The sequence below is a fragment of the Podarcis melisellensis genome, assembly GCF_964234715.1.
Source record: "Podarcis melisellensis genome assembly, chromosome: 14".
Classification (NCBI taxonomy): Eukaryota; Metazoa; Chordata; class Lepidosauria; order Squamata; family Lacertidae; genus Podarcis; species Podarcis melisellensis.
This window is the reverse complement of record NC_138546.1, coordinates 4,973,603-4,992,041: the sequence shown is the minus strand read 5'-3', so window position 1 is coordinate 4,992,041 and position 18,439 is coordinate 4,973,603. Positions and strand designations below refer to the sequence as shown.

At 40.3% G+C, this 18,439-nt stretch overlaps 2 protein-coding genes across 4 annotated transcripts in view; one reads left to right on the top strand and one right to left on the bottom strand.

Annotated features, from left to right (window-relative positions):
- GPR146 (G protein-coupled receptor 146) overlaps nt 1-12,132 on the top strand; it is a 65,982-nt gene extending 53,850 nt beyond the window's left edge. The window contains exon 3 of the transcript XR_014163052.1: nt 9,507-12,132. The gene's annotated coding sequence lies outside the window, so the exon portion shown is untranslated. The remainder of the gene's footprint in view (nt 1-9,506) is intronic.
- The window catches only part of CHLSN (cholesin), a 141,649-nt gene that overhangs the window by 98,263 nt on the left and 24,947 nt on the right, over nt 1-18,439 (bottom strand). For 2 of the 3 annotated variants that reach the window (XM_081889403.1, XM_081889404.1), the window contains exon 3: nt 4,049-4,096. The exons of the other annotated variant lie outside the window; for it this stretch is intronic. In XM_081889403.1, the coding sequence (XP_081745529.1) occupies nt 4,049-4,096 (48 nt within the window). The remainder of the gene's footprint in view (nt 1-4,048; nt 4,097-18,439) is intronic. 3 annotated transcript variants of the gene reach the window in all.

The following is an 18,439-nucleotide window of genomic DNA, read 5'->3' as shown; positions in this document are numbered from 1 at the left end:
TGAAAGTCGGGGTGGGGGGTGGAGGAGCAGAGCAAAATGCACTAGTGAGACCAGGATCCCTTTTCTCATTGGCATGCTCAGATCTCCATTTCTCTCTGCTTCTAGCCTGGCTCCCAGAAAATTCACTGGCTCCTAGGGTTTTGCAAAACTTTTTTGCATCACTTAAAGTCTTGCACAAAGCTCCAGCAACTTGCTCAGCTTGAACGAGGCACATGGCAGCCACCAGTTATAGCATTATTATAGCATACCTTGACCAGTGTGATCAGTGGAGTATGTGCAGCTCCAGAGGAATAGTCCAGAGAGTATCAGAGCAGGGGAAGGGGAGAGGCACTTGTCTGTGCATCATCACTCACAAGCAGTGGTGGAGGAAGGGCTGTGGTGGGTGCAGGCTGCCCCAGGTGTCATCACTGAGGGGGGTTACAAAAATATGAGTGGGGTTTTTTATTTTAAAAAATGGGCTCACTAAACTTTTTAGTTCAGTCAAGAAACGTAACAAAACACGGCTGGCAATGGGCACCACACCGCGGGGCCTGTAGTTTGCCCGAGCCACGTGTCTTTCCTGGGAGTGACGTGATGGCTTGGGCGCCTGCAGGCTCCACGCTGCCTGAAAGGGTAGCGTGGGGCTTCCACCTGCCTACCGCCTCTCCCTCAGCCGCCCTACAGCTGAGGGGGAGGTGGCCAGAGGCTCCACGCAGTTCGCCCTGCTCCCGGCTGCAGGACGCACGCACCGCACCGGGCACACGAGTGGCTAGCTACACCACTGCTCACAAGGAGAAAAACCTTGGAAATTATTCTACAATTTTCACGTTTCTGATCCTGAAAGCTGACACTCTTATTGACAAGCATCTTTATTTGCTTAGGCAACCAGACCCAGTAACATTTTGATTTGGTTTGATCTGAAGGCAGCCCTATTAAGGAAGTTTTTAATGTTTGATGTTTTATCACTTATTATTATTATTATTCTGTTAGGAGCTGCCCAGAGTAGCTGGGGAAACCCAGCCAGATGGGCAGGGTGGTGGTGATTATTATTATTATTATTATTATCATCATTATCATTTATTATTATTATTTGTTGTCATAACTGAGGAAAACACCCTGTTTTCCCCTGGGACTCATCTTGGTGTACATTTCAGCCAAGATGTGCACCCATGCTGTGCAACCAAACACTCTCAAATGATCCAGGTTAGGTTCATGGGTGTAGCCTGGGGGGGGCGGTGGCGGGGGGGCAGCTGCCCACCCCCATATCAAGTAAAACAATAGAAATACTCACTGACAAATCACATTGGTTCTGCTCCCCTAACAAAAGTCCTATCCCCCCTAACAAAATTCCTGGCTACACCCATGCTTAGGTTTCATACCATGAAAAACCCAAATGGTGTCGTTTGAGTTGCAACTGTGACCAGCTAGTACTGAGTGTAATCAACCATTGTTAAGGCTTTCTCCAATAATGCATCAGACAACTGTGTGTCTGTAATTGAGCACACATCATTACTTTGAGAGTGTGATTTTTGTTTTCAGCTACCTCACTGTCAGAAGGGGTGTAAGGGCTGTCAGCTGATGCATAAGCTCCTTCTTAACTAGGAAGTCTTTATATTGCAAACACTTGTCTGTTTGCTACAGGCTTCTCATAATGATTATGCACCCAAGTCGCAAATGATTTAAACTCTTAAATTTGCTGAATGCTCGCTTTAATAAAGACTGCAACCTCCTAGAACTGCAGAAAGTTAGCCCTAAATCAGTTGACCAACCACTAAAAAAGAAAAGAAAACTCACACTAAAACAGCCCCTTGTGTGCTATCCGAATAAAGTTTACTTTCTTACTGAGCTCATATGACTGTATCCTATGATTGCTCAACTGAATCAAATTGAGACTATAAAAATAAGTGTTCAAGAGAAACCACATTTGAAAAGAATGCCCACTTTTTCTTCCTCATTCAATTTCGAATAGCAACAGTAACTGTCAGAGGGAAATGTGCATGAAAATTACAGCACTGTGTCAATTAAAATGTTGAGAATTGTCATTAATTACAATTGTATTCAGCCATCTTGCACACTATGGGTTAGTAGTGAGCAGATTAAATAGACTATCTCTTCAACCAAGGTTTCTCAAACTTGGGTTTCCAGCTGTAGTCCAAAAATAGCTTGGGAGACCCAAGTTTGGGAAACCCTGTCTTAAATATAACCTCTTAATGCATAGGGTATTTTGGACAAGCTATTTCAGGGACACGCCACAATTATGCCTCCAAACCCAGCAAGAAGGTAGGAATCTTTATTTCCAAACTTTTGATTCTAGGCAAAGTATTCAGCATCAGCTTCTGGAAGGAGGGGAGGTAAGGGTGTGAGTGTTTTAATCATTACCATTTATACTTCTAGCGATCTCACTTCTTCTAGTCCATATGTAGCCTAATAAACACTGCTTATGCGTAAGAGGGAACTATCAGCAGGCCAGAGAACTCTGAGGTTTCAAGGAGCATAAAAATATGTTTAAAAAAAAGGGAAATGAACTTTCACAACAGCCAAATCACTGAGCACGTTCAGTGGGCATGGAAAGCTGACTGACTGTTAGTGGGAGGGAGATCAGGGGAGAGGAGCGGTGAATGGAATGGACTGGCTGGAATCCTGGACAGGAAGCCTCCATAAGATAATATTTTGTTGCAGGTCCTACTTGTATAAAATACTTTTATTTTATATTTACTTGTGCAGCATTTTGAAAATGCTAAACATCTGGCCATGTGAAAACATACTTCCAGTATTAGTGAATAGGGGTAGAATGGCTTCATGATTTAAAATAACTGAGAAGCCACTGGATGGCCTCAAAGACTCAGAAATATATGACTAAACACTACTTTTCTGTTCTGGAGTACCCAAACATCACTCTGTGTAGGTCAACTCAAACTTTAAAGTCACATGATGGAGCCATACGCGGGCTAAAATCGCAACGTGTATGGTTTGAATTACATGAAACCAAGTTCCTGTTTCCTACAGAAGAACTGTGCTTTTTTGTTGTCTGAGTTTTCGAACTGAGCACGTCACCACACACAGGAAGCCAAGTATGCATTAAAACTTATTTTCCTCATCAATCTGATCATAAAGACAGAATCAGCCTGTTGCATCTGCATTTTGTTTCACGGGTAAGTGACCTACTTTGTTTTAAATATGAAATGTTTTCATCATCACTAAGGACCAAAAACAGTGTGAAAAGAACTCTGTTCTTTCAACCTCTTTGCTTCAGTAATATGCTTAAAGCTGCACAAAATGCAGCAAAATACCACATCTAAAAAAAAATGTTATGAAAACAAAAGAGACCAGGATTTTTCTGTTCTTCTAGTATCCTTTTATAAATAATTAAAGTGTCACAGAATTCTTAAATGTGCAAGAAGCCAGATGCTTCAACTATTTAAACAAAAGGAAGTGGGGAGGAGGAATCAAAACTTTCTACTGAGCCGGAATGTTGCCTTCTACTGTTTTAGAATAAGACTAAAGCAAGAGTTGCACACATAACAGATTTTAAACACAACACTGTTGACATTCTTCCTCTGTGTAGAAGAAAAAAAATCTCTTCTCAATTTGTTTGTTTCTGTAGAAACTGTATTCCTTCAGTTAAATTCTTACTGTAATCAACTGTATAAGTAACTCCATTTTTTATTTCTCTGCCTCTACAAATCCTGTCTCTTAATTTAACTTATGTCAGAATCCCTAGAACCATCTTTTGCAAAGAATTATAAACACATTTACACTAAACAGCTAAAATAGCAATAACACTCCAGTTGCGCACAAGGCTTGCTTGTATAAAAGAAACTTCTTTCTCCTGTTGGGAAAAGAAACCAGGGAAGGGCTGTCATATGCTAAGCATCTATACAAAAATAGATCTGGTTTCTAAAACAACGATTCCTAAACATAGTAATGCGGCTTGGAAGCTTTCAAATAAGTCGTCAGTTTAATTCATTAAACTGAAATGCCCAGACTTGAGTGTTTTAAGCAAACGCATGCAAGGGGGAAATAATTTCAAGTTCTGCCTTTCTCAAGAGATTTCCCTCACAGTACTTGCCCTCCTGTAGTTCTCTCCTGTGTGTTGTGGGGAATGGTTCGGCTCCATCTATTGGACGCAAGGATAATTTATTAGCTGTGTGTCTGAGCCTGAGAACAGGATTTCAGAACATTTTTGTATTCACTGCCAAAACAAATAAAGCCTAACATACTAGCAGCACAATGCCTGAGAAGGGCTTTCTTTAAAATGGAGGAGTAAGAAAAAGTCAGAAAGAAATAAGGGGAAGAATCATCAGTGAAAGAAAAGATCAGAAAGAAGTTGAGAAACAGAAGTGAACAGTATACAGATTATTATTTTTTTCAAAAAAGAAACCAAATGCATATCCTAAAAAAGAACTGCATTCATTTCTTTTTAAAAATACTTTTAAAAAAATGTGTTTATTCATTTGTCTTATATCCTGCCCGGGGCAGCTAACAACCACCATTAAAATAGAAATACAGTACAACAATAACTAAAACATAAACAAAATCCAACTATTAAAACATAACATAGTGAACAATAAACCTTTAACTATTAGGCTCCAATCTAGTTATATTCTAAAAGCCAGGACGATTTGTGTGTGTGTGTGTGTGTGTGTGTGCGTGTGCGCGTGCGTGCTAGGAATAAATGCTATTTCCTTGTTCAAATTATGTTCCAAATAAACCCTGGGGGTTCCTTGGAAGCAAAAGAGAGGTTCTGCACTGAGAAAAATCTGTAATATGGGAAACTCCCCTAAAAGCTTGCCTACTACAACATGCCTTCCCTTGCATGCAACAAGCATCCAAAGAAGAATGTTGGGTTTGTTATAGGACAGACATTCCCTTCACGTGTGGTAAGTATGAGGCCCAATGTCTAGGTTAGTGCTTTGGATAAACTGACTGCGCACCTCAGAATACTTCCCAGAATGCTCTGCAACACCCATTAATGGAAGATATGCAGAAGATCCTCAGCAGAAAAGGTAATATGAGAAGGACTGCGTTAAAGCAAAAAGTATGAAATCCATGGCTTTAAACCTAATGCGTTCTGACTGTAATTTCAGCTGTTGTCATGAAATGATGATATTCTAAGACACTTCATTCTGCAGAAGCCACTAAACAACGTGAAGGGATGCACAAGTCATGCAGCTTGCTAGAATTGCTGCAGTAAATTTGCTGTTATGCTAGGTAATCAGAGAAAGGTGGTGGTAAAAATTATTTTCCCAGAGTAATGGAAATTAAAGAACCTCACAATCTATATACCTCCATGTAATTTTTTCTTCACTAACAGAAAAGGTACCCTTTCCAGTTATAAATGTTTTTCATTTTATTTTACAAAATGGAATTCTCAATGCCATTATAAGGTTTTTACTAAGAATGTACTATGTGGTGATGTACATTTGATGCATTTGCCGCCTGCTGAGTGTTTTTCAGGCAACACAAAATGCAATGAATCTAAGAGTTCCCTAGAATTCAAATCCAAAAGATGCATTCAAGATTAGCTGAGATTCCTGCATTGCAGAGCGGGACTAGATTACCCTCAGGATCTCTTCCAACTCTACAATTCTATTATTCTAGTTGAATGCACTCTGCCAGTGCACAAATGGAAAGCATTTCTTCAACACTCAAGCTGTAGACTACTCTTATATTATTCTATCAGAACTTAGATCCATTGTATCACAAGCAGGGCTACCCCACGTCTGGATTTTCCAGGACATTACTGGGATTTCAAAGGCGGAATTGATGTCTGGGGGGGATTTCTGAAAGGCGGCGCTTTGTCCTGGATCTTCATAGGCAAGTCAACTGGAAAACTCTGGGGTTTGTAAAAAAAATAAATATTGAGGTCTTCCTTAAAAAAGCTCAACAATCACAACTCTGATTGCCACTTACAAATATGCTTATTAAATGCCACTTTGCCTGACAGCTTGCTTGTGAGTCAGGAAGCAGAAAGGTAGACAATGGCAGTACTAATACTAAGCTCAACACAAACATTTGCAGATACTAATACTGGCCTACATCATAAAGTTGCTTTTTAAGAGTCACTGATATAATATGTCATGTGCTTTGAACACTCTTTCAGTGTCTTATAAATGGTATAATTATTGTAATAACCTAGTGGCTCAGGCTTTTGCGGATGTGCTGCTCTCACTAAATGCTTTTCTTCTGTTAGCAAACAATCTGTTTCTTCTTCTTCTAACCCACAAGTGAGTTTCATTTCAACTTACATTAATGAAACAGAGTTCATTCTGGTAGCAAAATGGAAAGGAACTAATCACTGAGTGCTAGGTAGCTATTGCCAGTGGAGCAGATAAATCCCTCCCTCCCACTTAACAATTTAGTCTAATGTCCTTTGTGTGCAGCCCACCTTCCCTTTCTTGCATCTGATGCTCTGGGTGCTCCAAATCCCAATTTCAAAGCTACCTCATTTTAGCCAACTCCACCTTTCTACTGTAAGCTGTGGGTTCTTGCTGCAAAGATACCTAATTGAAAAAGCTGCCCCCAAAACTTATTGCTGAAGCCTCAGTACAGGAAAGTGTTTTGTTGATTTCATCTAGCATAATTCAGCCAATGATGCAACCATGCTGCCTGTGATGCTCTAGAACAGCTTCCTCAAACTCGGCCCTCCAGATGTTTTGAGACTACGGTTCCCATAATCCCTTACCACTGGTCCTGCTAGCTAGGGATCATAACTGTTCAGGACCAAATTACATGACAAAAATCTGGCCTGCAGTTCATGAAGAGGGATTTGTGGCACAGCAGGCGTTCGATCCTGTGTCTTCTTGGTCAAAGTCCAAGCATCAAAGGCCAGTACCTTAACCATTATATCCCATGGCTCTCTCAATCTTGAACACCTTGGACTGGAGAAACTGGGGATCAAAATTCCTTCTTGGCTATAAAACCAAGGCAGTCACTGTCTCAGCCTAATTCTACCTCACAAGGTATTTGTAGGAAGGAAACGGAAAACAAATATTCTGCTTAAAGTTCTTTGGGTGAAAGGCAGGAGACATATATAGCTTTTTCTGTGGTAGCTTTGCTTTTATTGCAGGGCTTCTTCCTCCCCACCCCTTAACTAACAGCCAGTGGTGGGGTGGGGGCTGAATCAGGACTATGGGAGGGAGTATTCACCCCCACCATGGTCCTTATTTGAATCAGATAGTCTATCCATCTTGCTGTTCACAGTGAAAGGAAAGCAACACAAGACCTACTTACTTCACGTCTAGCATGGCCTTACTGAAGGACCTAAATCACAATTCCTTAGCCTAATGTACAGCAGAAGGCTATTGCGAGAACAAGGGGAGAGGGGGGAATGGCAGGATAGAAGTCTAATAAATAAATTAAAAGCCCATGTTATTACACCACTCTGCACATACATACCCGTATCCCAACAACTGGAAATATTTGTTATTGATACTGTATTTTTATAGTAGATCTCAACTGTTTGAAAGTCAACATGGGTGCCATTTTTGGCTGGATGTCAGGGTGTGTGTGTGTGTGTGTGTGAATAAGCTAATATTTCAGCTGTGTCTAACATACTCACAGACTAATTCTGTGCATGTTTATTGAGAAGAAAGTCCAACTGAGTTCAAAAGACATTAGTTCCAAGCTGAAGTCCATGTTTGGAGGCATGATCTGGGGAAGGACTATTGTTTTCATGTCCTGTTTCTAAGTCTCTAAGGGACGTAAGATGCAAAGATGGTAAACTAGATGAATACAGTGGTACCTGGGGTTACATACGCTTCAGGTTACAGACTCCGCTAACCCAGAAATAGTACCTCAGGTTAAGAACTTTGCTTCAGGATGAGAACAGAAATTGCACGGCGGCAGCAGGAGGCCCCATTAGCTAAAGTGGTCCTTCAGGTTAAGAACAGTTTCAGGTTAAGAACGGACCTCTGGAACAAATTAAGTTCTTAACCCGAGGTACCACTGTGTTTGGCGTAATGTAGCAGGGCTCTTCTTAGTCTTCTTAAATGAGGCATACAACCAAAGCCTTAAACTTTCACTGTAGCTTAAAGCACAGCATTCTAACATTGACAGAACTGTACTAACAACATATAAGCTATGGAAGAAAGTCTTAGGGAGAAACATTATTCCATTATTAGATGAGGCTCTATGGAAACTTCTGATAGGAGACCCAAGGCATTGCAGTGTCCCTGCAATTCACTGTACATATACACTCTGCCTGAATGGATCAGCTTTGCATATTATTGAATGATTTGAAGAAACCACAGTATTAAATCTGGGGATTAATGTGAAAACTGAAATGCTTATGTTACAAAGGAAACAGAAGACGAAATAGCAAACATAGCCTGCTATATTTTTTAATTGCAGATATGCTAAAACATCTTTTAATATGAGCACAAAGCTTGGGAAATAGAAGCTATATTTTAAAATGTACTAATAATTACACTCCAAAAGCTCCATATAGTTTTCTACATAATTTAAAATATGAAATGTTTATCCTATTGCAGCACAATCCTTTTTTAAAAAACCTCCGAATAATATTAGCAACAGATTTCTTTCAACAAAGTATATGGAAATCACCTTTTTGATAACGTACAAATCGTGCTTTTAGGTAGCCTATAAAATTACACATTCCATATTTATGGCAGTCATTTTCTGCAGAGCAAACAACTATTGTATCTTTTTACACAGTCTATTATTTGTTTAAAAGAGAAAGTGATGTCTTTTCATGGTAACAGAATCATGATGGCATCACATGATTGAGCTATTACAGTTAATTCCCTGTCAGCTTCACCTTAAAAAACCCTATCTTTAGGAATTTATAACTGCTATAAACACATACACACAGTTCTAAGCTAACAAAAGAGTATAATCAGATAAAGGTGTTTAAAAAAGTTTTTTAAAAACAATTATTTTCCCCAATCTCCAATAGTTCCATCATGAGACTGGGGATATTTAAAATTAAAGGGTCGTAATATTACTGCTCAAATTCTATTGCTGCAGTCTTGTAGTCTTCACAACTATTCTGAAACAATCACTGTGAACATAGTAACCCAATAGCCACAATGTGCACTAAGAGGGTAGAACTGCTACTGAATCTACTTGTGATAGTGGAATTCAAAGATATAACAGTGTAATGACCAGATGACAATAGAGCGCCCTGTCCTTTTACTGGGGCTATGGTTGTGTCTCTAGTTATTATAATAACTAAGCCCTCCCCCATAGAGGCTATAAACATCATTTTCTATTGTTTGTGAAGCTGTCTCAAGACCACCTCCCACTACTACTACTAATTTCATTATTTATACCCCACCCATCTGGCTAGGTTGCCCTAGTTACTCTTAAGTAAGTAACATTGTACTCAGGCTCAACAGCAACTCTACATTCCTTTCTGACAAAGCACAGAGCTCTACGGTTTGCAGCTGGGGTGCACTGTAAGCACATTTTGACATTTTAAAAATCCAAAGATATGCGGTGGTACTTTCTCACTTTTCTTCTGCTTTGACTATACATTTAAAGTCCTTTGATTGTTTGTTTTCCAGTTTGCAGAAACACCAAGCAACCAAAGTTCTTCACAAGAATGGTCTCTCATAATATGACCTGGATGAAGTACCCAAGCCAGAGCCGAGATTCATTCACAAGTTTTGAAGACATCATATTCTCACAACATGTAATATCAAGATTTATGCACTGCTATATTACGCTCTTTGTACCAACTGGTCTACTAGCTGGGATTGTTATTTTAGGCATCCTCATCAAGAACCATATGCAGCGCACCAATGAGAAATTAGATATAATGCTTTTTGCTCACACCATCAGCAACATGTTAATGATTCTTTTATCGCTCACCATCATCACAAGGCCTGCCTATCTCAAAGTATCCTATTTTGAGTGTGGAACGCTGTCGTTTTTTTTCAATTTGAATTACTTCAGCTCTCAGTACCTTCTTGTCCTCATGGTGCTTAGCTTTTTTCTTTATAGGCACCCACCCCAAAATGCTTTAATTAGTAAGGCACATCAAAACCCTATGGTATCTGTTGCATTTGCACTGATATGTGCCTTTTGTGCTGCACTAATAGTGGTGGCACTGCTGGGAATGGAGAATTACCACGAAGAAACAGACTGCCAATTAGATCCTTTATTTGCATGGCCTGAATACGAGATTATTAAATTTACCTTTGGCTTCTGCATTCCATCTTTGGCCAAGCTTCTCTGCTTTATTCTAACGTTTGTTAAAAAAGTTCAGCCGGAAATCCATCCCTCTAGAGACAATATTCACCCATATTTGACTGTTTTGGTTATTACAATAACAATGTTTGTGTGTCGTCTATTTTACAACAGTATGATTCTCTCTAGGACCAGCTTGAAGATACAGAGGATAATAGGGACACCCCAAAATGAGCTGACAATGAATATTGCAGAGATCCTGCTGTTCAGCGAAAGCTGTGTTAGTTTAGTTATCATTCTTTGCCTTCATAAACCATGCAGAATCGGTTTACTGAATGTTATAACTAATCTCACAAAAGTTTGCAGGAGGAGACATGCTAGTAACAGTCCTCTTGAAATACCAGAGACTCGTGCTGAAGTCTCATCTGGGCCCTCTGAAAATGGATCACACTGACCTTTGCCTTCCAAAATATTAGCATTGAAGAAAAAAGCTACAAATCTGCCAACATACAGAACCTGAAGGAATAAAAGATTTGCAAGCTTATTTATTCTTACAACCTGAGGAACAAATATTCTCCAGCTGGGGCTGAAAGCTACAATCATGGTTACTTAATGTTCCTCCTGTGTTGCTATTGCACGTCGTTGTTGTGTGCTGATGTATGGATAGCAGAGTGAACAACAGGACATCAACATGGTCAAGAGCTTTTATAAAAAGAAACTTTTCCAGGATCAACAAAGGGGTAATGAATATGGAAGACTGCATGGGAGAGTGAAGGGAGATCTTGATAAAGAAGTGCATCACCTAGAAGTTAATGTATTATTCTACAAGTGACTCTTACAGCAACAAAATTAACTAAGTTATCATACACCATAATCCTTCAGTCCGTACATTTTTATCCCCCTCCCAACATACATTCATAAGGGATACAAGTCACTTGCAGAGGGGGCCCTTTTTCTCTGTTCACCAATCCTGGACCAATAAACACCACCCATGGAATTATCTAGCCTAAGAAGTCCAGCTTTCAGAATCCAGCCTGCTTGAATGTGGGCGCTTCTAAAAGGCTTTCCAGTGAACAGAAGGGAATAGCACTGCACGGAACAACAGGCAAACTAGTTATACTGAATTATAGACATTGAGGCTCTGAGATTAGAAGTTGTACCCATCTTCAAAAGGGGGGGGGGGAGAGAGAAGATTGAGGTAACTACCAATCCATCAGCTTTTTGATACCAGGAAGGATCCTAGAACATATAATTAAATGGTCAGTCTGTGAGTACTTAGAAAAGGATGCTGTGATTGTGAAGACCCAGTATGGGTGTCTCAAAAACAAGTCATGCCAGACTCATTTCTTTTTTTGATAAAGTTACAAGCTTGGTGGATTGGTGAATGCTGTGGATGTGGTGTATCTTGATTTCAATAAGGCTTTTGACAAAGTCCCCTGTGATATTCTTGAAGAAGCTGGTAAAATGTTGGTTGGACGAGGTTACTGTTAGATGGATTTGTAGCTGGTTGACCGACAAAACCCAAAGAGTGCTCATTAATGGTTCCTCATCATCCTGGAACAAAGGGACAAAGTGGGGTGCCACATGGGATGGTTCTGTCTTGCGTCTGTTGTTCAACATTTTTATAAATGACTTGGATAAAGGAAATGAGGGGATGCTCATCAAATTTGCAGATGACACCAAACTGGGAGGGGTAGCTAATGCCACAGAAAACAGAATCAGAATTCAAAAGAACCTTAATAGATTGGAGAACGGGGCCCAAGCTAACAAAATTAATTTCAGTAGGGACAAATGTAATGTTCTACACTTAGGCAGGAATAATCAGCTGCAAGAATATAAGATGGGATATGCCTGAAAGATCTAGGGGTCTTGTTGGACCACAAGCTTAATGTGAGACAACAGTGTGATGCAGCAGCAGAAAAAGCTAATGCTATTCTAGGCTGCATCAACACAAGTACAGTGTCCAGATCAAGAGAAAATCACCACTATATTCTGCCTTAGTCAGACCAACTTGGACTACTATGTCCAAATCTTAGCACCACAAGGAGGATGTTGACAGGCTGCAATGTGCGCACAGGAGGGCAACCAAGATGATCAAGGGACTGGAAACTAAGCCTTACGAGGAAAGGTTGAAGGAGCTGGGTATGTTTAGCCCAGAAAAGAGGAGACTAGAGGATTTTCAAATATCTAAAGGGTTGCCACATGGGGCTTGTTTTCTCCTGCTCCGAGGGTGGGACCCAAACTAATGGATTCAAGTTACAAGACAGGAAATTCCGACTAAACATTAGGAAAAACTTTCTGATGGTAATAGACTTCGTCAGAAGGTGGCAGACACGCCTTCATTGGAGGCTGGATGGCCATATGTCATGGTCACTTTAGTTAAGATTCCTGCATTGTAGGGGGCTGGACTAGAATCGGGCCCATTCCAATTATACAATTATATCATTCTGTAAGTTCCCTTAAACAACAAGGGGTTGCAAAAGGGCATTGTATTTGCTGGAAGTGTGCAGTATATTCAAGACAGCCTAACTGCTGTGCAGTGGAAATGGAAAAGTCATATTTCAGGGTGGGATGGGACATGAATACAGGTTCTATAAACCAGAACAGCTGTTCTGGGCTTAAGGTAAATTAATTATTTCGGGTGCAGGAAGTGTTAAATACATTTGGGCACCCCTTTGCCAAAAGATCTAATTGATGTAACAATGACCAACAACATGAAAGATTTAAAATGAGAATGGTGCTATTGGGGATAATGTGGTATAGTAAGATGAAATGTGTCCATGTGATCATGGTGAATCATGCCTCTTTAAATGTTTTGGAGAAAAATAAAATCATGTCAAAAGACATAGCAAGAAAAAAATGCAAGGAAGACAGTAGTTCTTTCATTAAGATGGGTAATAAATAACAGTCTAGGAGTTTCTTAACAGTAAATGAAATGAATGTAAGGCAAGGAAGGCATGAAAGATCTAACAGGGTGTTGGAGCCTTTTTCTTTTCATGCAGAGAGAGCGTTATCTGCTGGTTCAAGGCTTACCTTGAAGCAGGGGTAGGCAACATGCTGCCCATCAATGCTGTGAATTCCAGCTCCCATAAACCCCAACCACCCTGGCTGATGGTCAGGAATTATGTGTCTTAGGGCAGGAACCTTTCTCTCCCATATGCTACTCTGTAAAGTGTCGTCTATGGTTATGGCACCATGTACAACATAATAATCATTATTAATAATGATAGTTTTATTTCTCATCAAGAAGACTGGCTTATTCAAAATACAGTACTTCTGGAATGAAAAGAGAAATGTATATCCAAGGCAAACTATTGCTTTGGACTGTTTTTTGGTAATGACAAAGGGTATCTTTGTTTCACCAACTTCCTACAACAAAATCACACATCAACTACTGCCACAGGCTGGACTTTGGGATGTAGTAAACATATGTGCCAGGAAAGAACTCAGGGGATTCTATGTCTGAGATAGCTCGCAAGAAAATATTGTAACATTGTGAGCTTATACATTGCAATAGTTGTTGGGAAAATGTTAGAAGGGATTTTGTAGTGAAGACACATCAGAGCCTTTCAACATCTATGCCAGTCAATATTAGACCAACTAATATTAGGGGGCTGAGGCTAAGGTCTGCCCTGACTACAACAGGACCTCCAAGTGTAACACTTTCCCTGAATTGGGAAACAATGAAGGATGTACTCAGGGTTGTTATTATGGGAGGTATTAAGCATGATCCCCACCCCTAGTGATCCCAGCCATTGATTTAAAAAACTTTCCCCAATCCTTCATCTGCATAGCCCTGCCCTGTGTTCCATTTCTTGATCTCACTAGAGTGTGACAGAATGCTAGAAGCTATTATATATATATATATATATAGATAGATTATGTTTATGATGATATGATCAACAAGAATCAACAACTGTTTTTCAGCTATCAAAATGTGAACCAAATTCAAGTTTTCTCAATGCATATGGTTAATAAATGTTTCTAAAAATATTTCAGCAGTCTAAATGATCTTCCAATTATTATATAATTCATTTTTATAGCAAGCACAAGTAGGATATTAGAAGCATTTTAGTGTATGGATGTTTGTTCCAGTCATGGGGAAGAGCTGTCTACTTCTATTCAGATACAGTAGTGTTTTTTTTCCTGCAGCAATTAAGGAAATGTTATTATAGTAAACCATAAGCCAAATGGAAAAGAACATCACCCATATCCGAACAAAGATGAGTGAGAATTATTAGAGTATACTGAAAGTATTCTAAGCCTGCATTAGCTTTTTACCCGGAGCCTGTGGAGATCTGATGTGCTTTTAATATCCCATTTTTCTGTAGTCTCTGCATTTTAAAAATATAAATGGAAAGCTATGGTTTAAATTTCAGTAGGCTTGAAGAGGAACTATGACTGATACTTGTGGCAGAATCAAGTACATTGTTGTGTTTTACACAAGATATGAAAGCTAGGGCTGCAATGTTTAGTCAATTCATTCAGATTAATTCATTTAAAAATTTAATCAGGAAATAGATTTCTAAAATTATCTTTTATATAACACCACAGAGACTGCAAGTTCCATCAGAAGTAGCATTTCTCCTTCCACCGCATACAGGAGGGAATTAATAGGCTAAGGTGCTGTGACCTGGGGGATGCATTTCCAATGTCTACAACCAAAGAAAGCATGCTTTTTTATTCCAAGTAATTATTCTTATTCATATGCAAATGCAATTTTAATCTACTGGAATGCATTTGATTAATCCAACAATATTAATCGTTTGATTAGCACTGCCCATAAAAGCATAAGAGCTCTAGTGCAGGCACAGGCAAACCCAGCTTGATGGGCGGGGTATAAGTCAGGCATAGGCAAACTCAGCCCTCCAGATGTTTGGGACTACAATTCCCATCATCCCTAGCAAACAGGACAAGTGGTCAGGGATTATGGGAATTGTAGTCCCAAACATCTGCAGGGCCAGAGTTTGCCTATGCCTGCTCTAGTGGATCAAATATAAAATACCATCTACTCCAGCATCTTGCTTGCCAGAGCAACCAACTAGCTGCCTCTAGGACAGGGGTGAGAACCTCAGGCCCAGGGACCAAAAGCCCCGTCAAGCCTCTTTGCTGGGATGTTTGAACATGCAGTGGTGCCTCGCAAGACGAAATTAATCCGTTCCGTGAGGCTCTTCGTATAGCGGTTTTTTCGTCTTGCGAAGCAAGCCCATTGACAGCTTAGCGGATTAGCGCTACAGCTGTCAAGCGGCTTCCAGCGATCAGCTGTTAAGCGGCTTATCAGCGGAACAGCTGATAAGCGGCTTAAGAAAAGGGCGAAAAAAAGCGAAAAAAACCCGCGGGGGGATGCAAGATTTTTTTCGTCTTGCGAAGCAACCCCATAGGGGAATTCGTTTTACGAAGCGCCTCCAAAACGGAAAACCCTTTCGTCTAGCGGGTTTTTCGTCTTGCGAGGCGTTCGTCTTGCGGGGCACCACTGTACCTAGGCCATGGTCCTGCTTTGCGCCCTCCGCAAGTGCCTTTGTCTGCATAAAACAGGAGTCACCAACTATTTTGGATACATGGGCAGATTTCCAATTTTTAGAGAATGCTGTGGGCACCAGTCACAACATGGCTGCCATGGGGCCACAGTATACACAAAACTAGAGGTAGCACAGTCATGGTGAAGTTTTTTCTGTAATTGTGCTTCCATTCTATAAAAGGCTTAACCTGTTGAATGTCTGCCTGTCATACAACTGTTAAAGGCACAAGAACCCCGATTTAGCCAATTGCCAACTCTAAACTGAAGCCTATGCTACCATCCTGTACCTAGTTATCTAGGAATAAGCCCCATTAAACACAAAGAGACTTACTTCTGAGTGGACACATATACCATTACACTGTAAACTAATAATTCATTGTGTAGTTAACCTGATCCTTAGCTTCTATTAAGCTGGAGACATTTCCAAGCCTCTTCAAACAGTTTTCAAATTTTTCCTTTGGGGATTAGAGGGGATTTTTTAACATCTACCCACACTTAAGCAAGTAGTATTTTTTTGGGGGGGGGTCTAAGCATTATCTGATCTCAAATGAATCCACCAAAGGAAAGATGCATCCTGATTTGGGGGTGGGGGGGAGGAAGAAGGGCAAACTACAGAGAATCCAAGGGATCTCATGGGACTGGAAAAGGTATGGGAAGGGGACTGGGGATCAGAGACCTGGGTATCAAAAGTGCTTGAAGAAGCCAGCAAGGAAGGAAGGCATGGTCAACATCAGGGCCTGCTCCAGTAAATTAAACCCTTCCCCTATGGATCCAAAGGATGCCATCCACCCTGTGGGAAGGCAGAAGAGAGTGAGGCAGGCAGGCAAACAGACAAAGGAAACATCAGGACTTGCTCCAGTCAGACTGACCCCTCAACTCACAAGGCCAACTTTACATTTTTTATTATTTGTTTTAGTAGTTTGAAATTTTAAGTCTTTTCTTGGGTGTCTTGGAATAAAACAACTTATGAATACAATAACAAAATAACTATTGCACACTCCAGCAACTAGTATTTAGCAGTTTACTACCTCTGAACATGGAGGTTCCATATAGACGTCATGACTAATAGCCATTTATCTTACTGTGTGAAAGGAATAGCCCAAAGAACCCAATAAAGGTATATACCGAGAAAATAAAATGAGCATTAGAACAGTGATATGTACAATACAAGCTAGAACTAAACTGCTCTGTGATGTGAGGTTTACCATTGACTGCTCCTGCTTCCATGGAGCTGTTCTCCCCACTCCAGCATCTGTTACATTCAGATGGAGGGAAATGTAAGTTTGCCGTTGCATGCACTTGTGACAGAAATCTGTAGATAGACCCAGCACACCTGTTAAACGCTCAGAAAGTATGAGCACTAAAGCTTGGGTATTCGAAAACAAGGGTCATTCTTTGAAAATGTGAGGAAACATATGCCAAATTGAACAGCGATAACTGTTACCTAGTCACAAATGGAACTCTGATAAATTGCTGCCGCTGACCTAATTTCACTCCATCTTACTACGTGGAGATACCAAATGCCAGCAAGTGGAATCTCAGCAACAGCAGAGATTCTAAGGTATGACAGGGGAGCCACCGATGCCCACAGCAGTATGATTACTTAGTGTCTGTCTTGCTAGCTTCAACTATAAAATATTGACATGCAGTAAAATATAGAGCACAATACCACTGGATAATAATTGGATTCTTAACCTGAAAAGCATGCATACAGGTAGTTTTTAAAAACTGAGTTTAGAAAAGGTCACTCTTAGCATCAAGCATGAAAAAGGAATAATAAAGAGGTGACATGTAGAGCAGGGGTAGCCAATGTTTGAAATTATAGCTCCCTTGATACTTGAGCCCTAGCCATACTGGCTGAGGTTACTGGAAGTTGGAGCTCACATATGGAGGGCACCATATTGGCTGTCCCTGATGCACTGGAATGTGTTACAAAATACAGAATAATTTAGTGAATGTTAAATCTCACGTTTGGTTTCTGAGCAAAAACCGGATTGTACATACATACATAGTTTAGAATAAAGGCTATCAACAGCCAGAAATAATGACCAAAATTGTGATTTCTGGGTTCTGCAGCAATGATTTTCAAACTGCATCAAGCTCCTCTGAAATTCACCCCCCCCCCAAGATGGTGCAGCGAACACGCCCCATAACATTCCTCAGAATCTTCTACAATGCACCAAGATTCCACTGCAGGCACACAGGGCTTATCTGGCAGAGAAGTGAACAAGGGAAAGGTTTGCTGAACAACCATGGTTCCAGAGCAGCCTACCCCAACCTGGTGTCCTTCAGAAACTGGACCCTAATTCCCATCACCCCCAGCCAGCATGAATAATGCTCAGGGATAATGGGATTATATTCCACAATGTATGGTGGGTACCAGGCTAGGTAAGGCACTTCTGGGGCAGTGGAGAAATGCATTCAAGGTGAACTCCAGAAGTTTATTCACCACAGGATCAGATAATGGAAACTGTATTAAAATCATGCTGTACCCAGATGTACAATGGTATTACTGAAGTACACTTAGGGTAGGTGTTGGTATGGCAACTTCATGCAGCAGAACTTTCAAGCATAGTTTCACAACCGTAAGAACTAGACAGATTTTTTGTTTTCTAAAATGAAAAAATTATCAGAAAGCTGAACTTCTTATGAGTATACTGCGCTTTTTAAGCACTATTTTAATATAATATAGGTAATTTATGATCCGCAGAAATCCCAATTTCCCCCTCTATCTTAAGTTTTCTAATTCAGCATACCCAGCTGTGGCCAGGATCCAATAAGCTGCCATGG